At 38.1% G+C, this 25425-nt stretch overlaps 1 protein-coding gene across 4 annotated transcripts in view; it reads right to left on the bottom strand.

The window, feature by feature from the left end:
- LOC121317961 (ras-related protein Rab-27B-like) overlaps positions 1–25425 on the bottom strand; it is a 66995-nt gene that overhangs the window by 9752 nt on the left and 31818 nt on the right. Inside the window, exons 1-3 of one of the 4 annotated variants that reach the window (XM_041254069.1) lie at positions 22252–22351; positions 22057–22146; positions 8115–8286 (exon numbers count right to left, since the gene is read on the bottom strand). In XM_041254069.1, the coding sequence (XP_041110003.1) occupies positions 8115–8267 (153 nt within the window). In that variant the 5' untranslated portion in view covers positions 8268–8286; positions 22057–22146; positions 22252–22351. Of the gene's footprint in view, positions 1–8114; positions 8287–11252; positions 11339–22056; positions 22147–22251; positions 22354–25425 lie in introns of those variants that run through there. The other 3 variants (XM_041254060.1, XM_041254086.1, XM_041254079.1) reach the window with 3 other exon arrangements.

Raw genomic sequence — 25425 nt, 5'->3', positions numbered from 1 at the left:
GTGTGCAACAGGAAATGCTTTCATATGCACCCAGCTGTTTAAATATGCCCCTGCAATTATAAGTTCACAGAGGTTTGCTTTACTAACCAACAAAAAGGGACAATCATTATCCTTGTTTAATGTTAGATTAATAATATGAGCTACTTTGCAATGCAAAAGTGAATTCTGAAGGTTTATCTTGAGGACATGGAGTGATGTATCCAGTGTAGGGTGTTGTTTTCCTGCCAATTTGCATATATTCCAACATTCTGAATGGAATAAAACCATGCCTTTATATATGTACTCATACAGCTCAAAATAAATAAAATTACTCTACATGTAATAAAATCCTGTTTTGTGTTGCTTTAAATTATATCCTACTGTTTTTGAGTTATGCCCAGAAGATACTGCCAGTAAGCACTGGCACCAGTGGATAGTGCATACTCAGTAATTTCAATGCACAAGAAGTTGTCACAATATTAAGCATGTCTTTCAGGCATTGACACCTGATAATAACAACTCCAAATACATTTAACGCTGTTGCTGGGCTCTTAATATTGGTATTGTAGTTGACTGTACTTGCAAGTGTTTTAATTACCATTTTCATACTTTTAGTCCCATTTGTTTTATCATCTTTTCCACTCCTCTTCCAAAGGAGATGGAGTTCAAGTTTAAACTTCTAAAATGTGCAAGGTCTTTTATTTGGGACACTTTATATTTACTTTTCTATCACTATGTAGCACAATTTTTGTTCCTGGGTAGTAAGTGTTATTTCCTAATTGCTTATGCCTCAAAAGTATAGAAAATGGCTATTATTCCCAACAAACTTTGCTTTTGTGACCAGGACAGTGATATTTTGAAATTTACCTATTTCCAATGAGAAAATGGGCAAATGTGTGTCTTTTCGTTCACTTAAAAGTCAGAAAAAAACAACATATGAATCCAAATTAACATGTATTTATACTAAAGTAATACAAAAATGACTACAAAAGATTTAGAAGCGAGTAGTTTTTCGGGATTTACGATTATACTGTAAATCACTTTCACGAAATCAGCCCCCAAATGTAGTCTCCCATCATGTTCTCGTTATGCTGTCCTTGGTAGCGGCGTTCAAAGTCCAGCGTATCCTGGTGGAAGCGCTCACCTTGCTCCTCCGAGTATGCTCCCATGTTTTCCTTGAATTTATCAAGATGAGCATCAAGGATATGGACTTTGAGGGGCATCCTACAGCCCATTGTGCCGTAGTTCTTCACCAGAGTCTCAACCAGCTCCGCATAGTTTTCGGCCTTGTGATTGACCAGGAAGCCCAGAACCACTGCGACAAAGCTGTTCCAAGCTGCTTTCTCCTTACTAGTGAGCTTCTTGGGGAATTCATTGCACTCCAGGATCTTCTTTATCTGTGGTCTGACGAAGACACCAGCTTTTACCTTTGCCTCAGACAGCTTAGGGAAGAAGTCTTGAAGGTACTTGAAGGCTGCCAACTCCTTATCTACAGCTCTGACAAATTGTTTGATAAGGCCCAGTTTGATGTGCAGTGGTGGCATCAATACCTTCCGGGGGTCCACCAGTGGCTCCCACTTGGCGTTGTTCCTCCCCACAGAGAACTCGGTCCGCTGTGGCCAGTCCCGCCTGTGCTAGTGCGCCTTGGTGTCCCTGCTATCCCAAAGGCAAAGATAGCAGGGAAACTTAGTAAAACCGCCTTGGAGACCCATCAGGAATGCCACCATTTTGAATTATCCTATGACCTCCCAGCCATACTCATCATACTTCAAGGCCATCTCAGAAAAATGCAGATATGTATCCACTTAGGCAGCTGGAACTAAACTGAAATGGTGGGCTTAAGGCCCCTGTATTTATACTACTATTTATATTACTGGAAAGTTCTAGAAGCTACTCCAAGTTTACTCAGCACTGAATCTATCTGGAATGTTCTGGAAAATAGGTAAATTTCAAAATATCACTGTCCTGGTCACAAAAGCAAAGTTTGTGGGGAATAATAGCCATTTTCTATATTTTTGAGGCATAAGCAATTAGGAAATAACACTTACTACCCAGGAACCAAAAAAAAAAAAAATTGTTACACAGTGTATTTATCTTGCATTATTCAATATTTGAGCAGTTTTATGTATGCCAATAAGATTTTGTCATTCCCCTGTAAGGTAGCCAATATGTGATCATTTCACCATAATATATTTTATTACCCAAATTAAACTAAAAAGGGTCCTTATATGTTGTACTGGTATGCAATATGGGTTATGAAATGCATTATAGAAGGAGGAATATTATAAAGTTTACCGAACAGCAAGTGTATTCATTGCTTCCAAGCATGCAAAAAAAGAAGCCAGAGAATAGCAATACTCAGGAATCATATCTGAATGTATAAAAACTACTGACATACTAAATAATGCAAGATAATGCAATCTTTATTTAACCAGGCTAGCTTCCTGGCATAGCATCTCTAAGCTCATTATCTTAATGGAGCTAGACTTGGAGCTCTGCAAACGTTCTAGCACTGAATGTGAAGATGATGCATTTCACAATGTATATCAAGCTCCTGAACCTTATAAATCATCATAACAGGCTTTCATGTCTAGCAAATACCATTTACCAAAAGAAATGAAAAGGGCCTTGTTAATTTGTATAGCAGAAAATGACAGCTCCAGCTCCCTATCAAGTACTGCTGTCACAAAAACTTGTCACAGTTTCACTCTTAAAATCTATTAGTTTGATTTCAATGTTCCAGACAATATTTAAAGAACTGATACTGTAACATTAAAAGAAGAGCACCACTCATTTCTGCTGGCTGGTTTGCAGAAGTGACAGTAATTTTGTCACAGTTCCTTATGAAAGGAGAATTCAATAACAAAAAACAAAAAAAAAACAATGTAGGTAATTATAAAGTATATACAGTGACACACTGGTTTTCAGATCAAAACAAACACACTTTATGCAATGGATAAAGACAAAGATAGATTACGCTACAGATTATATTTTATTAGCATAATCATATACTGAATTTTTTCGAAAATTCCAATAAGCTGATTAAAAACACATTTAATGAGCACAACCAATACAAATAAGGTTAATCAAATTAACAAATTTAGGAGCACTGGCCAAAACAAAAACATGTCTGTACTACATAGATGTCAATGTTGTTGTTTGAACTTCTTTAAGGGTATCAGGACAGTAAGTTTTAGTTCTTCCTGAAGTTTATTAAAAAACCAGGGAGCCAGAAAACTCAATGTCTTTTTTTCCAAATTCAGTGCAAAACCCAGGAACTGAAATTTAGAACACATTCTGCAATATAAGATTGTACATACTACTAGAGGTAATTAACAATTTATTAAGATAATTTGGGGTTTTGCAAAGCATAGCCTTAAATTATGAACAGTAGCAGTGTTTCAGTCTTTACAAGATAAAGTCAGACCAGCCAATCTATATGCATCACAGATAAACAGAATAACCCAGGTTAGTTATAAACCTCAATGCAGAATGGAACAAAGGATCCATGCAGTTCTCTTAGGAGCGTGGTTGTAGATACTCTATAATGTCACCAGTCAATCAGAGGCATAAATGTACGTAAGATCAGTTGTTTTCTAGTTTGTTCTGAAAAACAGGACTGATGTCTACAAACATAACCCAATTCCACTTTTTGTTTTTTTGAGAACATATCGACGTGTGCTGTAAAATTAAAATTCCTATCAAACCACACACCCAAATATTTGCAGTTATTTACTATTTCAATGCAGGCACCTTCCAAAGTCTTCAATTTAAAGTTTGACATATAAAGATAGTTAAAATAAATAAATAAAAAAAAAAACACACCACACCACACAATTGGACAGCCTTGTTACCAAAACTGATGATTCTGAAAAAAAAACTCTTCAGAAATTGTTACATGAAACTAGTGCTTTCTTTATTATATAACTATTTTAATATGTTTGATTGTAACATGCTTGAAAAAAAAAGTTCTAGAACACAATTACAATACTATATAATACATGGGTATTTACTTGTTAAAACTGAATTTAAACAATGGACATATTGCTTTACTATTGGTAAAAACAGACTTTTTTAAAATGCCCTACTGTGAATGAGGAAAACAGTTTCCTTGCTTGTCTAACATCCTCGTGGTACACAATGTTCTGAGCGTTTCCAGTTCCACCACGCTTCATGCCTTAATCAATTAATAGAAACAATTGCTCCATGACAGACCTGGTGCAGCAATAAGAAACATGGTCATGGAAACAGGCTTTGGGACCCCTTATGACTTGTTATACAGGGTATTGAATATAGGGCTTTTTCACAAGCAATTTCTACAGATAAATTGATGGTAGTTTAATACACGCGATTCCATGAAGATGCTGGGATGCATTACTTTAACAGGCAACAGGCTCAAACAAGGTAGCACACTGTCATGGGTTCAAATTTAATGAGAATTTGAAATGTTTTTGAACAAAAAAAGACTAGTAGTCCTGGGGAAATGATAGACCTTATGTCTTAATCTTAGATTTAATAGGCTACTTGTATCTGGTCTTCTGTTTATTTTTGTCTGTTTTTGTGCCAGTATAACAACCTTTTTTTAAGTGTGTATTTTTGGATCATAGTGATCTAGAGTCACATAACTGCTTACTATTGGGGTACATACACTGTGTCTGACATATCCATATGTAGGGCATAAAGGTGTCTGTATTAGTCAGAGACTATATGTTAGTGTGTGTGTATATATATATATATAATATATATATATATATATATATATATATATATATATATATATATATATATATATATATATATATAATATATATAAATCAGAATATGGCAAGTGCTTACAATTGTGGCAGTGGAATGGTTAATTGTTACTGGACAACATTGGTAACAATTTGACAATTAATCACAGTAAGCTGCTTTGTACCAACTGCAAAGTCAGTACCTTAAAAGGGCACATAAGGACCTTTTATATTTTATTGTGTTACATGTTCCCATGTGTTGCTACAACTGTTTACATAAGGTGTGTGTATTGTTTTAATTATTTATTTTTACATTGACCACTTTAAACTTTTTAATTGCATTTCCTGCCTCAAGATGGCTTACCGTGTACCCGCATGGACCTCTCAGAACTACATTTCCCATCCTCCTCCTGCTCACTGGTAAATCTATCTGTTACTTATGTGCGCGGGAGAATGATGGCAAATGTAGTTCTGAGAGGTACATGAGAAGCCATCTTGTGGCAGGGAATGCAATTAAAAAGTTAAAGCGGTCAAAATGTAAAAAAAAAAAATCCCAAAACAAAACAAAAAAACACACACACACACACCTTACGTTAACAGTTGTAGCAACATAATAAAATAAAAAGGTCCTTATGTGTCCTTTAAAATGTGTAGTCTGTACCACTGATAGACCGCAATTTAAAAAATATCAAGTATCTTTACACCCCAGAAACTTTAAGCCATATTAGGTCAGAGGTCAATTTCACGGTCAGCAACACATTTTGGACACAGTGTTTTTAAAAACCTGCAAATATAAAAAGGTGACCATCTGAAATTGTATCTGAGATAGGAGGCATTGTGGTGGTAGCATGTTACTGAGATGAAAGGGTACATTTTTCCAGGATGATATTCACACTTAAATTTCACCTTGAGAATCACTGTGTATTTGTGTACCCAGAAAACTGACGGATAGTTATGAACAAATGAATACATTTAAATTCCAGAAGGCCTGTTTTAATATTGATCTTGCAATAAATACACATTTTGTATGTTGTGTATTAAAGCTTTTTGGAGGATTTTGTATTTATCTGACAAGTAAACCATTTCAATTTGATTTCAATATAGTTTGCTTTCAAAACTTAAAACACCAATAACTAGCCCACAGACTTTACCAACTCCAGACCACCATGGGCGTTTGATGACCCGGTTAGATTCTATACTCGATAAACTAAGTTCCAATAGCAGCACACCATTCTACTCAAATGATTAGGTCTACCAGAGAATAGATATAAAAGAGTTTACCCAAAGATAAAATAGGAAATTAGCTCAGGACATGGAGGTGGGGCTTGAAGTACAGGGGTGCTGGGCACCGGCTGGTGCCATGACGAATCCTGCCAGTTTGGTGAAACTAATGATCTGTGTGTGCAATGCACTGCACCCTTTTTACATTGCTTTTGAACACAAACAATAATAGACCAACCAGTGCTGACTGTCACAACAGGGGCGGGACATTATAAAACCGCAATTTCATGAGTCGGTTAGTAGTTGGAACGCATTGGAAACTTGTATACAGTAGGAAGTTTTTGGAAATGCCTCAGAAAAGAAAATAAGATTTGTTTGTAAATTCTCAGCGGCACCACCTGCTGAAATCAACTTGTAGTGAATGCTGCTACCGGGGGAGCTGCTTTGTGGATGTCCATTCCCTCATTAAAAATGAATCAGCACGATACTTGAGCGCAAACCTGCCTTTAGAGCCTTCTGACTGTCCTTGTCTACAACAGCTACCCTAAATAAAATACTGCTGCTCAACCTGCTTTTACAAGTAAACAAGACATTTCTGAAAATCGCAGTATTTAAGTGGATCACAACAGAACATGCTAGTTTGACTGGTTTGCTCCAGCATGCTATACACATTTTAGCAAGGACAGTGTTTTTTTTTTTTTAAGTTATTTTTTTTTTTTTACTTAAATAGACAAACAGATGTTGATGCTGGCTTTGTTTTATTAACATGTTTAAAATAACAACTGAATGCATGGCTTCTATCATATACACCGGTTATAGTTTTGTTCTGTATAGTCCCCACTAAAAAAATAGTTCCAGCGCCACTGATTGTTCTATAAATTACTAGCATTTTCTTAAGCAAGCCCTGTCCATTGTTCAATAGGTGTCATTTACATGTTTTTAAAAAAATGTGAAACTTGGCAGCCTTATACAAGAGTAACAAGTGTGTCTTAGATACAGTTGCTATGGCACCAATACATTTCAGTTAGTATCGACAATGGAAATGTGTAACGGAGCCCATTTTCATGACAATTTCAGAGCTTACAGAAGAGAACTGATCTTGACAAACCAGTTACCAGCTACTGGTGTTTAACAACGATTACTTGTCAATTGTACAGGTAAGTGATGCATGGTTCGTAGCTGGTAACATGTCTGGTTTCATTTGCTTGGAATACCAATATTCCACAAAGTCACCACTATATTTCAGATAACATATATTTTGCTTCAGCTATCTTTGCCAAAAGGGAAATTCCCTAAATGAAAAGTACAATTGAAGCTCAATAATGGCTTAAACAAAACACTAGTTGGACTAGAACTGGTTGAAACAAATATATTTTGTGGAATTGAAATACTCATTGCATTTAATACAGGTGAATACAAAAAGAAATAAAAACATAGGATATACATTTCATTACGTGAACTCATCAAAAAAAGTACACGGGAAAGTTAGTCAAACTAACTGAAAAACAGAACTAAAAATCTGTAACATTTAGGGCTGCAACAAAGGGTACATTTTGATCTTCGAAGGTTCGGAGCACATTACAGAAGGAAGGTTCGAACCTTTGATGGTACTAATTTGCATAATTTACTGGTGATGTCACTGTAGCTACTTTTAGATTTGATTAAATATCCTATTTTACAGGTAATCCATATAAATAGAATAGAACTTTCACATGGAGTTTAAACATACATTATATAGAACAGTGAGCATGTTTTTATAATTTAAATAAAATGTGTTTATTTAAATGTAATTAATGCTGCTTGCGATATATACAGTAAGCTTGCACTGCAGCAGCCCCAATTGCAGCTGACTTAGGCAAAACAAAGCGTTATTTAACAGTCATAGTTCCCAGCAGGTTATTAGTCACTACTGCCAACAACATGAATTTACAATTGTCAAGTGACCCCGGAGATCGGCTGCGCCTCCATAATACAATCAACAGTCTGGACATTTAACAAAAAAATCCCAAACAGCAGAGGGGTTAAGACATTTCCTTTCAATACAGCTTACGTTACACAAGGCTTTGCAGGCGATATGGCGAATGTAGGTGGTTTGCCTCTGGATAACCCAGGTTGGACGGGGTCGGTGGGGCTGACTATAAAAGACTTAAAACACTGCAATTGAGAAGCAGGACTACTCACCACTCTCTTTTCCCTGAAGTCAATTCCCACTGTGGTGATGAATTTGGGGTTAAACTTGTTCTCCGTGTATCTGTAGAGGAAGGTGGTCTTCCCAACTCCAGAATCCCCAAGGGCTAGGAGCTTGATCAGATAATCATAGTCCCCATCAGTCATATTGAGGACTGTGCAGAACCTGCACAACAAACACACAAAACAAACCCCCTGGGCATCAGGTATTTAAGGCATGTATCACTGTAATCCACACCCAAGTGAAATCTGTCAGAGAAACTATAGCTGGGAGAGGCAGACTCAAAACAAAAAAAAAACAACAGGTGGTTGAAGGGGTCTTCAGTACTGTACAGCTATTCGCATATAAAGAAGAGCTACAGTGCTCAGTCTGACTTTCTTCAACACTTGGTTCAGAATGACTAAGCCAACATATGTATTAAAAAAGAGGATGGGTTACTTGCTATGCAAGGTAAATGCAGTCAAGCTAAGACTGGTGATAAAAATTCCTTTTAGAGGCGTCGTCTTTTTACAAGAACATTCTGAAGGCGCTGTGTTCATTTTTAGCTTAGCCTGTCCACTACAATGGACACACAAGCATAGAAACTTGATTGAATACTTGATTTTTAATGCTGTGAAGAAAGCAAATATCCTGAAATTTCAGGATATGGCTGTGTGTCTCTGCATACAAATGAAACTGAACACTGTCTCTACTGATGATTTCACCCAGAGACAACATGTAGATGATAAAAGACCAGTGGGCAAAAAACCAAGCCCTGGGAGACACCACAATTAACATCCACGTGAACTAGTGGAGATTCACCAAACTGAACGTATTGTTTTTGTCCCAACATAAACCAATCAAGAACAACCTAACATCCCCTTTCAAGTATGAAATGTAACCACTACTGAATGGGTGAGGGTAAAAAAGCCATTGCAAGGGCAAGATTGTAGAAGACTGAAATGCTACAAGACTAAGCCCTTTGCATTACCATTCGGAACCCCAGTAACAAGTAGCTAGGGTGAAAAAAACTGAGGGAGAAACTCACCTCTATGCCTGTGTTGCAAGGGTCAACTGGGAAGCTGTCCTTAACACTAATTCCCAAACCAGGGTTTTAAGAATCTACGGAATTCAGACTGTAGAACCTAGTGAAGGTATGGGGAGTAGCCCACATGCTCCATTGCACATGTCCTTGACAGATGCACCCTGGAATAAAGCCCACAAAGTTGCAAGGCCCCTGGTGGAATGTACAGTGAGCTTTTCTGGAGGGGGCAAATGGGCCAGTTCATAGGCAGTTCTGACCATGTGTTATCCATTTTGAACGGCCTTTGGTTCAGATACAGGTTGACCTGTCTGATTTCGAGGATTGGTCTTAGGCCATCATTCTGCTTTGGCACCAGGAAATACCTGGAGTAGAACCCTTCCTTCGAGGGGGTCTATCATGCGAATATCCAGTTTTTGTAGCCGAGCTGCCACCTCCATGGGATGGGCACCATGATTGAACTGAAGCAAATAGCCGGTCTGAACGGTAGTAAGCACCCAGATGTCTGTGGTGCACTGACGCCAATAGTCCAGATGGCTCCCTTAGAAGGGGCCCTGGGCCTGTGGCAGCAAATTCCTAGGGTCTCTGCTTAGTCTGTGTCTTGGCTTGAGCCTTCTGTCTCTCCGCAGGGAGGAAGAACTTATTATGGCCTCTGTGGCTTATGGAAAGGCACTGCAGCAGGTGCGACTGGCAAGCCATCAGGATACTGTTACAGTTCCCTAACCTTGCGGCAAATGCCCCGGCTGAGTGGGCCTTGAGGATCACCTCAGAAACCTGACAATGCTTGTTAGGGCAGGCAGTGTCCTTGGACAGCATGGCCAAGTTAGATGCATAGACCAGGGCAGCAATTGATGCCAACTGGTGGAAAATTGGCCAGGCCCAGCTTTTCCATGTCATGCACCTTTTACAGTGTCCATCGGACGGGAAACAGAAACAGCTGTTGCCAAATGGTTCCAGGAGGATAGGATTTCATGGAGGAAATCCAAGTTAACTGGGGGGATTATGGGAGAGGTGGGAGGCTCTGGTACCAGACCAGTGACCTCTGTACCGGGACAGTAGCAGGTCGTTTTGGTGTATTTAACACCGGGTCCAGACTGGTGTAGTACTAATAGCATTGCAAAGAAATTCAGTAGACTAGAATTGATCATGAGGGATTGATCATTTATGAATGAAGTCCCATTATTCCCTTTAATGTCTTGGCTGCCAAATACAAAACTTCATTCAAATTCATTTTTATACTATGTGTGTACTCCGTGAAAAAAAAAAAAAAAAAAAAAGGTTTGTAAGTATAGCTCAATGGTACTCTCACTGCAGACATACAAGTCCTTTATATATATATATATATATATATAATAAAAAGTGTTATAATCACACACCCTGCCGTGTCTTAATGCTTCAATATAAAACACTTTTTCAAGGTTTTTTTTTCCTATGGTAAAGTTTAAGAAGGGTGCCTCTGCTTAAACACAATAAGTTGTGAAGCCCTTGAAAGAAAACATATTCCATCAGCTATGTTATGATATAATCTGTTTGACTGTCTGGTAATATACTGTGTCTATTAATTATCACACATAATACAACTATACAAATGCTACATTTTAAATGTACAGTATAGTAGTATTAGTATGAACACGTCACATTATATATATATATATATAGACACACACACACACACACACACACACACACACACACACTTAAATGGCTGCCAACAGCATCAGACCTTGAGATTTATTGTTCAGGATGGTTCATAGAAATATGTTTCCTACTAAAGACCACTAAAACGTATCGGTATTTCCTCAAGGGCTTTTTGCATCACCAATGCAAGATTAAGGTTAAGAGACCGGGACTATTTTGATTACTGGTCTAGGCTGATGATGCAAAATGCTCTAGTGAGAAAACAAACTGGAAGCATGTTTCAGTTGTCTTTGATAAAGAAAATATTGCAATGACCATGCTGAACTCCATTTATAAAGAAAAAAAAAGTTTCAAAAGATTTACTTTTAAAGATGAATAATAAAAATGTAACCCAGGACAATCTGCTCTAGTTCCATGAGGCACTTTTGTCATTCACTTAAACTTAAACACCGTGCAATACAACAATTCTTACCTCTCGATGCAGTTTTCAGCAGCTTCCTCTCAAACACCAAACATTTTCTTTTATCTGGCTTCATCTAGTGTAAACTAAAATGTAACATTCACTAGTATGAAACACACATGAAATGAAGCTGCATACACACAACCAACAGTTACAATACCTTCTTATGTATGACGCAAGCTGGTCTGTGGCTAGCCCCCAGTATCTTACTGGCAATCTCTCTCTCTTTTGTCGAGAATTCTCTTTTCATCTTCAGCCTAATCCTGCATACACTGTTTACATTCCAAAAAGGGCCCTTGATTGGCTGAATGCCATGCCTGCACTTTTGTAATATAAATAATACTATACTACTGAAGGAAGGGGAACTATATCAAGCAGAACTAAATTCCTCTAAAATGGCAAGTCTGTATAGTGCCACGCAAATGAGACTGCCTCAATCTTTCACGGCAAGAGTATAAGCCAGTGCAGGAAGTTTGTGGTCCTCACTTGTGAGCTTCATATTATGTAAATCGAAAGCCTAGTTTATTTTGATATTTTTTTCCTTTTCGTTGTACGGTACCATCAAAGCTATTTTAAAAGAAAGTCTTACTTTACCATGTTTCCATAAACACCATTTATGTAGTAACCTACTGTTGAGGAAACGTATTGTCAATACAGCAGCCTGATTTCTGAAAGCAGATAAGCCAATACTTTCATTCCTCTTATGCACACTCCCTAAATATAGTGCTCATATTTATGTACTGTAGCCTCCTTTTACATTTTCTACTGGAACTTTTTTTTTTTTTTACTTTAACATTGGTCTGTGTGATATTGCTAGGCTGTTGTATGACTGAGGTTATGTTTGAAACAAAAATTGTGTGATTTGTTCATTAATTTTGTTTGTCAAAATAATCTTAAATAAGAAAACCACTTCAACAGCAATGGAAAATTCCAACGATCAATGAAATTATCTGGAGCATTTACACTAATACTATTCATATAGCCGGTGGTGCTAGTTGCATGTATTAGAAAACAATAAATCAAAAGTAATTTCACCCATAACCACCTGTCAAGTTTTGTGTGTTTACTATTACATTTCATTATTAACCACTACTCTGCAGAAAAACTGTAAACCAACTCTTCAGAAATCCTGTTCAGAACCCAGACTGACTGTCACAAGATACTCCACAAGGTGTATCTGCTGAACAGAATTCTTAAAGGCATTCCATTGGGTGAAACCAAAAATGTTAAGACACTGGCTTAAAGAATCTGAAGCAGGCATTTCCTTAAACGTGTACTTTAGCTGCAATGACCCACTTTTCATACAAGGCTTAAGGCATTTTTACTCAGAGTTTTTTTCAATGCCATTTGAAAACACTGGAAAATACTTTGTCAAAATGTTTGTCACTGAATTTTAGTCGTTTGGTATTTCTTGATACACTCTCGTTAAGCTAAATTGGCTGTGGTAGTCCTCTATTAACCTTTAGCCTGCTGGGAAATTATTCTGAGCACTTTATTGTTGCATGTTTCATTCACAAAGGAAAAGCGTGCCGGTTTTAGGACCCCTGCACTTTCACATGTGAAGGGATAGCAGTCCCTAGACTGACGCTGAGGTCTAGCTCATCCCTAAATTGTGGAGTTTGACGATAATGCTTTAGCACCGCATCCTTTGGCATCCCAAACAAAGTGACCCTGGGATTGAATATGCAGGGTCTTCTTCGTCTTGCCCTTCTCCTCCGAATGTGTTCCTGCCTCTACTCAACAAGATCCAAGTGTTGCCGCATCAGGAAGTGTACGCAGCAATATTCCTTACATTTTGATTAGAAGAACAACAGAGAATAGCATTGTGCAGCTGAACTCAGACCCCTGATAAAGCAGACAATGCTGTCAGACTTTAACCAAAACTACAGACTTGATGACTTGTTTATTTATTGTTTTGTTTTTTTTAATTCTCTCTACAAATGTAACACAAATCAACACCTGCATCAACCAGTATGAATCAAAAACAGCCATATTTTGAAGGAAGAGCAAAGACAACTTTTTCAAACTGCTCCTTCCTTCAAAGTTGTTTGCAATTTAATAGTTACAATTGTATTTTTTCTCTCAGAAAATTACAATTTGTCTCTTCATTGCATAATCAATAACATTTGGTTACATGTTCTATTTAAAAACCACTAGATTATATTAGTGTAGTTGAGCATAATAACAGGTCTAACATACTTCATGCTGAAAAGACTTACTAGTAGCTGGTACAAACAAACCAAGATGAATACAAACCAAGATAAATGAACACTCTCCAAAAAAGATTCAGGATTGAAAGTAGGGATGGGACGGTATAAAATTTGCACTGTATGATAACCGTTAAAAAAAAATACCGTGGTAACCTTAATATCACGGTATACAGTACATCATGCAAGTTATAAAATATAGGCTAAAATGAAGAAAGACTAATGCAAATCACTTAAATTACTGTAATTCACAAAAATAAAACCAACAAAACACACTTTCTTTCATGGAATGATTTAAACATTTGGTATTTAGTATTGTACTATGCCAAATAACTTGGTACGTTTCTTTATAAAGCCAATCAGAATTAAAAAAAAATAAAAAATACTACAACAGTATTAAGATTAGGTGCTGTAAGACTGGTGCTGTAGTTTGTTAAAATATTTTAACGTATAAAATTAAATAAATAAATTCATACTTTGTTTACAGCGCAGATTTCCGCAGTTCTGCACAGAATCACAGAATGCGCTGCAGACGTCACTCAGCAGCCACAGAAATCTGTGCAGATTATGCATAGCCCAGCGCAGCTTTGAAATGTTACTGCGGGAGGCTGACTGCGGCTGTGAACCAGAGGGACGATGCTGAGATCACGAGTGACCTGCTAATTGTAATGCAAATAACCACTAAAACTACTGCTGCCACCTTGTTAGCGGAGGCGAATGACATTTTGTTATTATACAATGAAGCCGTGAACAGCCTTGTCAATAAACATAATGTACTAAAGTTGTGATAAATGATCAATTACATTAAACTGACGGTTGATCTAGACAAATGTAAATATAGGACGTTGAAATGTATGCTATGCTGCAAGGTTTGGAGAAGGTGTTTCTCTAAAAGCTGTGTGTGATGTTAGAAAGACAGCAGCCAAGAGCAGCAAGTTCTGGGTAACAACGCAGCCATTGAAACGTGTATTCTGTGTCGTTGAGTTTCCTTCCATACCATTATCAAAATACAGTATTAGTTCACAAAAAGATCTTCCTCAGACACTTTGCTAAGGCTGCAACTAACATTGCTTGATTTAGAAGCAGCGTGTTTGCAGTTAAATGCGTTAACCGTTGTATAAAGGAATTACAATAATTGCGGTTTTAAATAAAATGAACTGTATTAATACCGTAATGTACCTAAACCGAAAAACCGGTATACCGACCCATCCCTAAGTGAAAGGCTGACAATGTTGAAACAGCCCAAAAGCTCAAGACAAAGAATATGACAAGGTACAATTTCTAGCTACATTATATACCCGCCCTGCACTGGAAGAAAATGTATGCAGCGATTAAATGCCATAGAAAATAACTAATAGTTTTGAAGTGCATAAGATTATCTGTAGAACCTAGGACAGTGTTTCCCAACCCTGTTCTGGGAGGTTTCGTTCCAACGCTGCGCTCAATTGCTTAACTGAACCGTATCAACAAACTAAGAGCTTGAAAATAACAGGAAAATGCCCAGTTAAACAGAAACCAGCACACACGATGTGCCGCCACGAACAGGGCAGGGAAACGCTGACCTAGGGGACAGACTTGAGGAACAGAGTTTTAAAAAAAAATAAATAAAAAAATCACAGACGGAGTAATTCATTTGAAAACTGAAATTAAGCACTTCACAAAAAGGTATTTTCCTCATTTTTAAAGCAGACTCAAACGTTTATTAAAATCGGGATTCATTTGAATTGCTTGGTGCCAAGTTTTTATTATTTTTAAAAATGAAATAAGCCTGTTCTGTGCATGTAAACCACAATGACCGAATCACATGTTTAAGAAGCCATTTCCCATTGTATGCTGCACTCTATGGACCTGTATACATATTCTTTGTCTATCTAACCAATGCTGGCAAAGAGGATATTGAAGTCGGAGATTCACAAAAACCAAAAGCAGCATATCTGCAACAAAATCCCTGCCTGTGGTATGTTGTACCGTAAACACCATAGAACAAAACAGGTCACCTTTCTAAGAGGAAAGCCATTTTACACAACTAAAGCCCTGAGTCATCTTTAGCACTATACAGCTGTCAGGGGTTTGAATATTCATCAAGGGAGAATGAAATGCGTGAGGGAGAAGGGACATTGATCAGTACTTCTTACAAAGTCAGTCAAATGAATTCCAGCAACAGGAAGCAAGGATACCAGCACACCTGTCATAGATGTGAGAACTTGCATGGATACAGCTAGTGATGAACCTAATGATCCTTGTGAACCCAGTCAGACAAACCAGCATAAGAGAGAAAAGAACCTCAATGGGCACAAGCCTGGAGTTAAATGGCCAAGAGCTTGTGAGAAAACTGTGTGGGACACACTAAACACTGATCTCCGTTTTACTTTGGAAAGGTTAAGTGGAATAGTTGAAAAGAAGCTGGATAAATTTGGAGACATCGTCTACACATATGGAAGCGAGAGATTTGGAGTTGAAAAAGGAAAGAACGTACAAACTATTCCTGGAAAGTCTAGATGGCAGCAGGAGATTGAACGCTGAGGAAGCAATGGAGAAGAGCACAACAAAGTCAAAAGGAGGGACTCAAACTGTTACAAAAGGGTCATAAAAGATATGTTTGCAACACTGTGCAGAGCTGAGCGCCTATGGAAATGCTACAAAAAGAAAGAACGTGCGAGAACTAACTTTTATAAAGAACCATTGAAATTTGTACAGAAGTTATTTACCAGTGGAAAAAAAAAATGGCATGACTAACAGTAGCCTGCACTAAATCGGTTATTGGGCAAATTAACCAATAATATTGAATGGGCACGAATGCAATTCAATCCCACTAAATCAAGGAGCATACCCATAATTAAAAAGGTAAAGTAGTAGATAAAAGGTTCATTGATGGTGAGGCAATACCAAGTGTCTGAGAAGCCAGTGAAAAGCCTTGGGAGATAGTACGACGAGGATCTAAAGGACAGAGTTTGTGTGGGAGAAGTTAGACAACAAGCAGTGGGGGTTGAAGAGCATAAACAGCAGTGCTTTACCAGACAAACAAACTCTGGTTCTTTTAGTTTGGTCTACTGTTGAGGCTGCTGTGGCCAATAACTGAGGAGAAGCTGGAAGCTTTAATCAGTTCATATGTCAGGAAATGGTTGGGAGTTCCAAGCTGCCTCAGAGTGAAACTTCAGGGTAAAGGAATACTGCAGCTACCAGGCTCCGTTCTAACCGAGGAGTTTAAGTGCACCAAGGTCTGGGTGGAAATTACATTAGTAGAGTCACCCGATAAATGTACCCCTGTGTTGAAAACAGACAGTGGGAGGCAAAATAAGCTGATATAGCATTACACTTCAGCCATCAACAGGCAGAAGGATATCCACATCATCAGATGAAAGGAAAAGCAAATGGATGGAGATGCAGATGGATCACACTAGTTTACTGTAAAGCTAAGATTTCCATTACATGAGAGTAGATGTTGAACTTCATGCTGATTTCAACTCGGCTCACGCCAAGATAAGCACCAACTAAGACGCAGCTTTGCAGTAAACTAATGTGATCCATCTGCATCTCCATCCATTTGCGTTGTTTTCCATCTGACGATGTAGATATCCTTCTGTCTGGTGTTGATTGCTGAAGTGTAATGCTGGCTCCAGGGATCAGCTCATTTTGCCTCCAGCGCATCAGCATGACAACCGTCTGGATTGAGCTAAGTAGGTTACATCTCTGGGGTCTTCAAGTGGGCACCTTCCATCCTCGGTGTTTCGTTGACTAGCCCACAACACCAAGAGGGCTCAAAAGTGATTCTGGCATCCCAGCATCACCCCCCCCTCCATCACACACTCAACTCAGCCGAGCTTACTTACCTGTACAGCAGCGTTGCTTTCTTTCTATTTTCTTAGTTGGCGCTTATCTTGACGAGACCCGAGTTCAAATCGGCATGAAGTTTTAAACTCTCATGTAATGGAAATTTATGTACACCCCCCGATAGTCAGTTTGACTGATCACATTTGCACTGAAGGGGTCAACACTTATTTTACTATGCAACAAGGGTATTTTATTCTTGCCTGTGACAGTCCTAATGATGTAGGCTAGGTCAACTCATTCAGTCTATTTCTGTGTTTCACTAATCACTATTAAATACAAGCACGTGAAGCATAAACAATTACTGACTTGCTCAGTTTGGACTGTAGAGCCAAGTGATTGAAATTCTCACTTTGACAAGTATAGTATCGGTAGGTATTAGTATACCGTTAGGTATGGCACCAGACATGGAGAATCTCAAGATTGTATTCATACAGTACACAACACATCATAGCAGTGTCGTCAAGTGCTGGCCTATTCTTCCATGCTTACATTATGAAATGCTTTTTGTATGAAAGGTCACAATTGTGTCTAACTGTGCGTCAGCTAGCCTGAGCTTATCACTGGTATAGATATAAGAAAAAAGGACAGCAGGCTTTACATCTGCCAATGACTTTTATGCAGTAACTATCGGAATGTGCACAGTATACAGTAATAATGGGAATCACTTCATAGTATTACTTCATTATACTGTAGCAGTACAGTATTACAAAGCAACTACCAAACTACCGCTAGTTTGGTTAGTTTCCAGATTAATTTGTTGTTTCTAACTACTACTGGGGAAAAAAAGGTAATGTTTAATTTCTTTATTTTTATGTTCTACATGATGGACGAAGCAATGGGAAATAAAAATTCAAGGCCTTGACTGTTTATGTATCACTTCACCATGAAGAACTTTCTGCCGGAGTACTTTGTCACTCAGCAGGAGGGTGCCCTGTATCTCCTAGGTGTAAAGGTTACGGATGCTGTGAAACTGTGTGCCTGATCAATATTACATGAAGTTGGAAAAATAGGAAGTAAATGTAACCAAACAAACAAGATTTTTTAAACGGTAAATAAGCAAGAATAAACAAATACAACAGTTAACTATTACAAATCAGCACAACTAATGAAGACAGACAGCTGCAAAAGTGAAAGTGGGAGGGGGGAAAAAAAAGACCATCAGAACATTTTGTAAGCTTTGTTAAACTAACGAGAACGACAAATGTGAGTTTTCGTGAACAACAATAACCCAACAGCATAACCTAATTTGGCATGTCATATCAGATTAAATGGTTTGTAAACATGAAGTAAAATCAAAATGTGAAAAAGATTGCATCATTAATATATCCAGTGGTTGAAAACAATTTGGCACGACATGGTTAATGTTCATTGGACACCAACTGTAATGGAACTCTATTAAGAGAATCAATGAATATAACCGTCTACAACTATAAAGACTCTATGGCAAAGCATGTGGCCTGTTGTATAGTTTATAGCAATGCAGCAGTGGAAAGATTGAATTTTACTGGACAACATTGGTATAGAAACAAGGCTTTGACACCGACAGAAGCAGCTTTGCAAATAAACTAATTAAAAAGGGTTCACTTGTCTTGGAAAAACACCTACAAACAGAGAATAGAGAATACACCTGAGTTTTGAGCAATGAAGGTAATATTTCAGAGCGTCACAGGGTGCCATTAGAGTTTTGCTCACAACACTGAAAATCTGGAGTTGCCAGCTTAAATGGTTTGAGTTTTTAGCAATAGTAGGTGTGGCTGTGGAGAGCTGACAAACTCATACACCTTCCCCTGTACAGGAATGTAAAGTTAGTAAAGAGGGCGTAAACACAGGTCTTGGAACTACCTTTACTATAGATGGCAAATCACTAGACCCCAAAGGCCAGTGCAGTGCTGCTAGAGGGTCCAGAGCCACAGTGATTGGTCATTTGTGACTAACATTTACAGGACTGCTCTAAAAACATGTCAGTGGAAGCAACACAAGTGGTCTTGTCATGCAGTCCTCAATACAAAATTATTGTATATTACCCATGTTTGCAGTTATACAGTAAAACTATTGGATTACTGTTATTTTCAGCAAAGCCATGTTGAGGCTTTTTACAATGATCAGAGTTGTGCGCCGTGAAAGGGTGTATGGGATTGTGACAGTTTGATAAAGTATTGGGTTGCACTGTAAAATGCTTTAATAAAGGCAATTGTTTAACTGGCAAAACAAAAATTATAGCACTGACAATGTATGGAATGCTGGAACTACCATGTGATGGTCTGAATTGTATTTATTGCGAGGGCATGTTAATTAACAGGACTGAAAATGCCAACAGAAGTCACACTTTTACACATGCTGTTCTACTGATTGGCAAACTCCCAAGACACTCTTAAAAACAATACATGCATAAATAAATAAAATACTGTGACCAACATAATGAACATAACAATACTACAATAATAATAATTAGAATTACAATACAAATGTGAAAATGTTTCCAGTTAAAAACTCATCCCCATCCAGTACTATCCCATCATCATAAGAGATGATGGCTTAGCAAAAAAAAAAGTCTTCTAAAAATAATAATAAATAGTCATTCAAGCCGAGGAGTCATTCATTGAGTCTTGACAGCACCAGGGGATCTATTCACAGAGTAATGGCACCCACCCAGTACATTTTGTATCCTTTTTTTTGCATTCTTTATAATTTGGGTACATTAAGACATTATGTACCTTGGTTGTAAACATGGTGCAAAAAATCTATATGACTGATATGTTCAGAGGTTACAAAAAAATTATCTAAAATCCCAAAAAGGTAGCTGTGCACACGACATTAACATTACTTCTGACATATCAGGCTTTGACAAGCTGGCAATGGCAGCTTTTTTAATAATGAAATGAAGAGGTTTTCATGAGACCCACAATCAAACCTAGAGAACCACAGAATACAGTTGTGTAACGGGTATGAAGCCACTATCTCAAAGAGTTGAGTCTTTCACCCAGAACACAGTAAGTTTGATGACCCCAATATGGCACCCATGTTACTGTAGGTCACACGTTAGTGATGGTAAGTGTTACATCCCACCCCACCCTAAGTAGTAACACTGAAAATATGAAATCGGCACCCATATGGTTTAGGAGACACCAGAAGCTGAAAATGGCAGGGGGTTGTACTGGGTCCTACTAATTGAACATGTATAGTTTTAATGGTGCATAAAAGGTTTACATATTTTAGTTAACAAGAATAAAAAAGCACATCTATGGGCAACGTTGTCTGATGAGAGGTATTGAAAAAACAATTTAGCTGCACAATTGTACCAAAAAATACCACTACAATTTTTTAAATAACTACAGCACACATTTTTTTATATGGATAAGGAACTGAATCAGAATGAATATTAGCAGTGAGCGTGTTAAAACAGTCCCCTTATATCAATACCACAGTCCACACCCCTATTATTCATGTGTTGACAATTATATCAAATGTAAATATATACATACACATTGTACATGGTGTAGTGTTGAAGTATAAGAAACTGATAAACAAAGCATTTCCAGTGGTTGAGAATGTGCACATACTCTTATTATATGTTCTTACATATAATAAGTGTGCACATGTTTAGTGTGTGAAGGAGAAGACTGTTTCGTCAATGCATTAAAGTGACTTTTAAAGCTGACAGGTAAGAAGGGGCTGTTCAGTCAATGTATTAACATTACTGTTATAAGAGTCTAAATTTCTGCCCTTATTACCAACAATGAATAGCTATAAATCATGCAATGAGTTCACACCCCAAACACACTGTGCCAGAATATTTGTATTAGATTGTACACAGAGATACAGCATCTCACCGACAAGTACTTCCTGGAGGCAGCAGCACAGAACACCCTGTTGTGTTAATTATTAATAAGACTCAAGTAAGCCACATGGCAATTTCTTTGTAAAGTCTGTGGGATCCATTAAGGGCTACTGTACCTCTGAGCATTGTGAAAATACATCAGTAGCTTTGCATGACAAAGAAAGAAGCAGACCCATTTTAGGGTTATTTAGCCTTTGGCTGAAACTCAGCTTTTGTTCTGTATAAGTTGTCATGGGCCAAGCAACTTCTTATAACACTACAGTACACACAGGTCCATTTCTATTGCTCTATAAAATACAGCACTTTTTATAATTAACTGCTGGGATTTGCTTACAAATATATATATGTTTATACTTCTAGACAATATGTCATTCTAATGAATTATCCAATAAACCTTAAGCTTGTATAAAATCTAGCACTGGCAAAACATTTCTATAATAAAAGACACAGTTCAAGTAAGTCTTACTGAAGTACTTTTAATGAGACTTCATAATACTAGTCTGCTTCTAGAGCATTGTATTAAAAAAATGCACAAAACCTATGCAAAAAATATTGTAGAAAGCATAGTAAAAAAAAAAATAATAATTCCAAACTTGCAATTTGCAATGTAAATTAAACAACATACACCAACACAAAAACAATTATGGACTATTTATAACATTTTAAGGCACCATATATGTTGTTGCAGGACAAAGTATTAATAACCAAATGCATTTTCTATGTTTTTGTTTTTTTTTTAATTTATTTCATTTGTTTAGGCAGTATGCAGCAGAGCAATAACTACTGCAAAAGTTCTCTGCATTTAATACAGTAGAATAACTTAATCCATTAAACAATGTGTAGGTTACCACAAAATCTTCTGCAACACTTCTAAACATGTTCTCCTGTTTCACATCTAGCCAGCAGTTACCAACTTGCAGGACTGGGTGTGTACACATACCAGACTCATTGGAATCTTTTCTCTGATCACATCAGATCTTTAAAAGCAAGGTAAATTATACAGCCCCCTTTTGACAGCAATGTGGATCTTCTAACAATGAAACAGAAAACATAAAAAAGTATTATATATATATATATATTTTTTCTTTACAGGGTAAGTTAATTAAAAAAAAAAAAAAAAAAAGGTTATTCTTACCAGTTTAGTTTTTATTCCTTTACAAACAGCTGCTTATCTGCAGTAAACGTAGGTGAACAACTTTGAGAAAATGTTAACTCCACCCCTGGATACAGACAGGCAATCTGAGGGAGGGAGGTCTTTTTTTTTGCATGAAATGAAGGTGTGTCTACAGCAGAGCAGAGCAAACCAAAATGCGGCTGTTCTGAAAACTCACCGCAGGCAAATCCCTCTCGTTCTAAGCATAGCTGCCGTCACCTGGTGTTTCGCTACACAGCAGAACAATGTGTGCCTGTGTTGTGCACCGTGAGAAGGACACTGCCAGCCAACAACACTGAGTGTGTGCAACACCTTTTTAAATGTCCCCTGTGCTGTGCCGAGGTGAAAGAGAACAGTGTTTCAGGTAAAGAGCCTCCAGAATTGTTGAAAAAAGACAGTTGTCCAATAAGGTAGATTAGATTAACTGATAAATGAGAATGGGAATTGAGAATACACGGAATTGAGAACACACCTATCCTAAGCTTTTCAATGAGTGGCTCTTTATCTGTGTCTGGGCAACTCTTCCTCAGGAAGTGGATTTTATTGTATGTTTGTATGTGCTCAGTGGCTATCCCAAAAGGCCCTAGCCCCCTAGAAGGCTGGATTGTACATGTTCTGAGATGCATTCTGCAGCAATCTTGGACCACTTTCAGAAGCAAATTTGAACTTGACTTCATAAAAAAAATAAAATTCAGATATTACTTCACTTAAAACTTATTTTACCAGATGGACCGACCTGAAAAAAAAAAAAAAAAATCACGAGGCTAGTTAACAAACACCGTTTTTGAAATGTTACTGATCAAACCCTTTACATGTATGCCCAATTCACATATTCAATTTTATAAAACCTGCAAAAATCATATACACAGTGTCTGCTTAACTCAACCAAGTGTCGAAAATGCAGTTTTTCTGAAACAAATTTCAAGGACCTTCAGGTGACCATTTTGGCAATTTTCAAAAGACCTAATTTAAGGAGTTTGACACAATTTTCTATGTTGATAACTAATAACCAACTGTAAAAACAAAGCTTTTGCATTAACAGTTTATAATATAGTAATAAAAATCTAAATTATACTTCCTTTGGGGGCTCCCGAGTGGCGCATCCGGTAAAAGCACTGCGCGTGAAGTGCAGGATGGCTTAGGTCGGCCAGCGGTGTCCTCGGCTCACCGCGCACTAGCAACCCCTGTAGTCTGGCCGGGCGCCTGTGGGCTTGCCTGTAAGCTGCCCAGAGCTGCATTGTCCTCAGACGCTGTAGCTCTGGGTTGGCTGCTTGGCGGGCCTACAGAGTGAAAAGAAGCGGCTGACTAACGCTCCTGAGTCAGTGCAGGTGTGACAGTGGTGAGCTGAGCCTAAAATACAACTGGATATTTCAAATTGGGAGAAAAACAGGGTAAAATTAGTTTGGGGACTACTAAATAAAAATAAATTACACACACACACTTCCTTTTTGAGTATAGATAACCTCTGGACCAGGAATTTCTTATTCAGTTTTGGTTTCTATAGGTGAGTGTTTCTGTGGAAGGGGTGTGGGTAATTCACTGACTAGGAGACAGACAGGTGTACTTGAAAACACCACACAGGTGCCCAGTTTTATTTTAGATCAGTTCTTGTTTTTCTCCGGTAGAGGGCACTGTTGACCGTGGGCTGCCTATCAACGATGATAGACAGCACCACGGAAATACCACAGCTGGTACACAAACAGCAAATGCACTCGCAGGTGCTCAAAGAAATAATAATGAAAACAGAAGGCGAAGAACAAGGGAAAACAAAACAGTAACAAAACTACAAATAAAAGGTGCTGCACTCGGCAGCGTTATCCCGGTCGCCGCTACCCGCACGACCCGGATCACCGTCCTACTCTGTCGGCTATCTAGCCTGCTCTTTCACAATACGCCGGGGTCTGCCCAAGGATTCCCCGCTCTCTCTCTCTGTGAATCTTTATTTCTCTCCCGGCTGATTCCCGGTCCCGAATCAAAGCTTCCGCACTCTTAGCGCATCTAAGTGGGCAGACCTGAGGAAACAACGGAGCGTTATTTTATAGGACCAACAATCACCCAAGACCCGCCTCTCAGCCATTCAGAGAGGGGGAAAGTCCACACACCCACTTTCCCACCTCCCCGTGTCACTGCCATGACTCACAGGCGGTTGTTGGGCGACTGCCGCCCTCTTCCTGCAGGCCGTGAACACGCCAGCAGAGTCAGCACAGATCTCTCCCTGTTACAGTTTCATTCTAAAAGCAGTAACAATTCAGTGTTTTAAGTGTGTCTCATAGGCGCCTAACTTTGTTAAACACTGGGGGCAGACTGAAGGACTAACTGCCCAGTGCAGAGAGGCACATTTAAAAAAATAAATAAATACATACATACAATTAAGAAGCTCTAGTACCCCTTTTATTCAGACAAGCTATGACGGCTCAGAAACGGCACTGATGCAACATTTTGGTTTAGACATGATCGAAATATATGGGTATGTTGCTAAGCGATAAGCTGTAGTAGAGTAAATAATGAAACAACTTGTGAATCCTGACTTTCAGCAGTCTAACTTATTTAGAAATGCATTCACTAAACAGGTACAGGTTTATGGGAATTTATAAGTTTAGGGTAGAAGTGTTTGTTATGAAAAAGGCTGTTCGTGTATGTCACTGTAGCTACAGTTTAAGAATAAAATTAAAAAGGACAAAAAATAAATACCATAGGTAAGCATTCAGAGCATATTACTGAAAGGTTGAGTCACCTGGGATACAGCACTGTAAAAAACAAATGTAGCCCTGGTCTCTCTTGGTGCTTTGACACAATGCACAACTTAAGTTAATACATGTTGTCGTTGCATTGCAGTATCCAGTGGTGACAGTTTTAGTATTACTATGGCAACATAAAAAAAATTCTGAATGAGAAAACCGTATATGCCAAGATGAGGTAACAGGATGTGAGTCAGCTACTATGAAACATGTTGAACAAACATTAGGTAAATATGCTGAACATTTTCTTCCCAAAATGGGTTACCGTTAAACTAACAAAAAAAAAAAAAAATGACCCATGAAAGGTTGTGTGACAGGATTAGGGTTGCCACCTGGCCCCATAATTCCGGAACACTGCAAGACAGAACAGGATTTTGAAGTTGCCTTAAACTGAAAAAAATCTACACGCGAATTGAGC

Source organism: Polyodon spathula, chromosome 1, assembly GCF_017654505.1.
Source record: "Polyodon spathula isolate WHYD16114869_AA chromosome 1, ASM1765450v1, whole genome shotgun sequence".
Taxonomy (NCBI): domain Eukaryota; kingdom Metazoa; phylum Chordata; class Actinopteri; order Acipenseriformes; family Polyodontidae; genus Polyodon; species Polyodon spathula.
The sequence above is the reverse complement of the archived record's forward strand: the minus strand, read 5'-3'. Positions and strand labels throughout refer to the sequence as shown.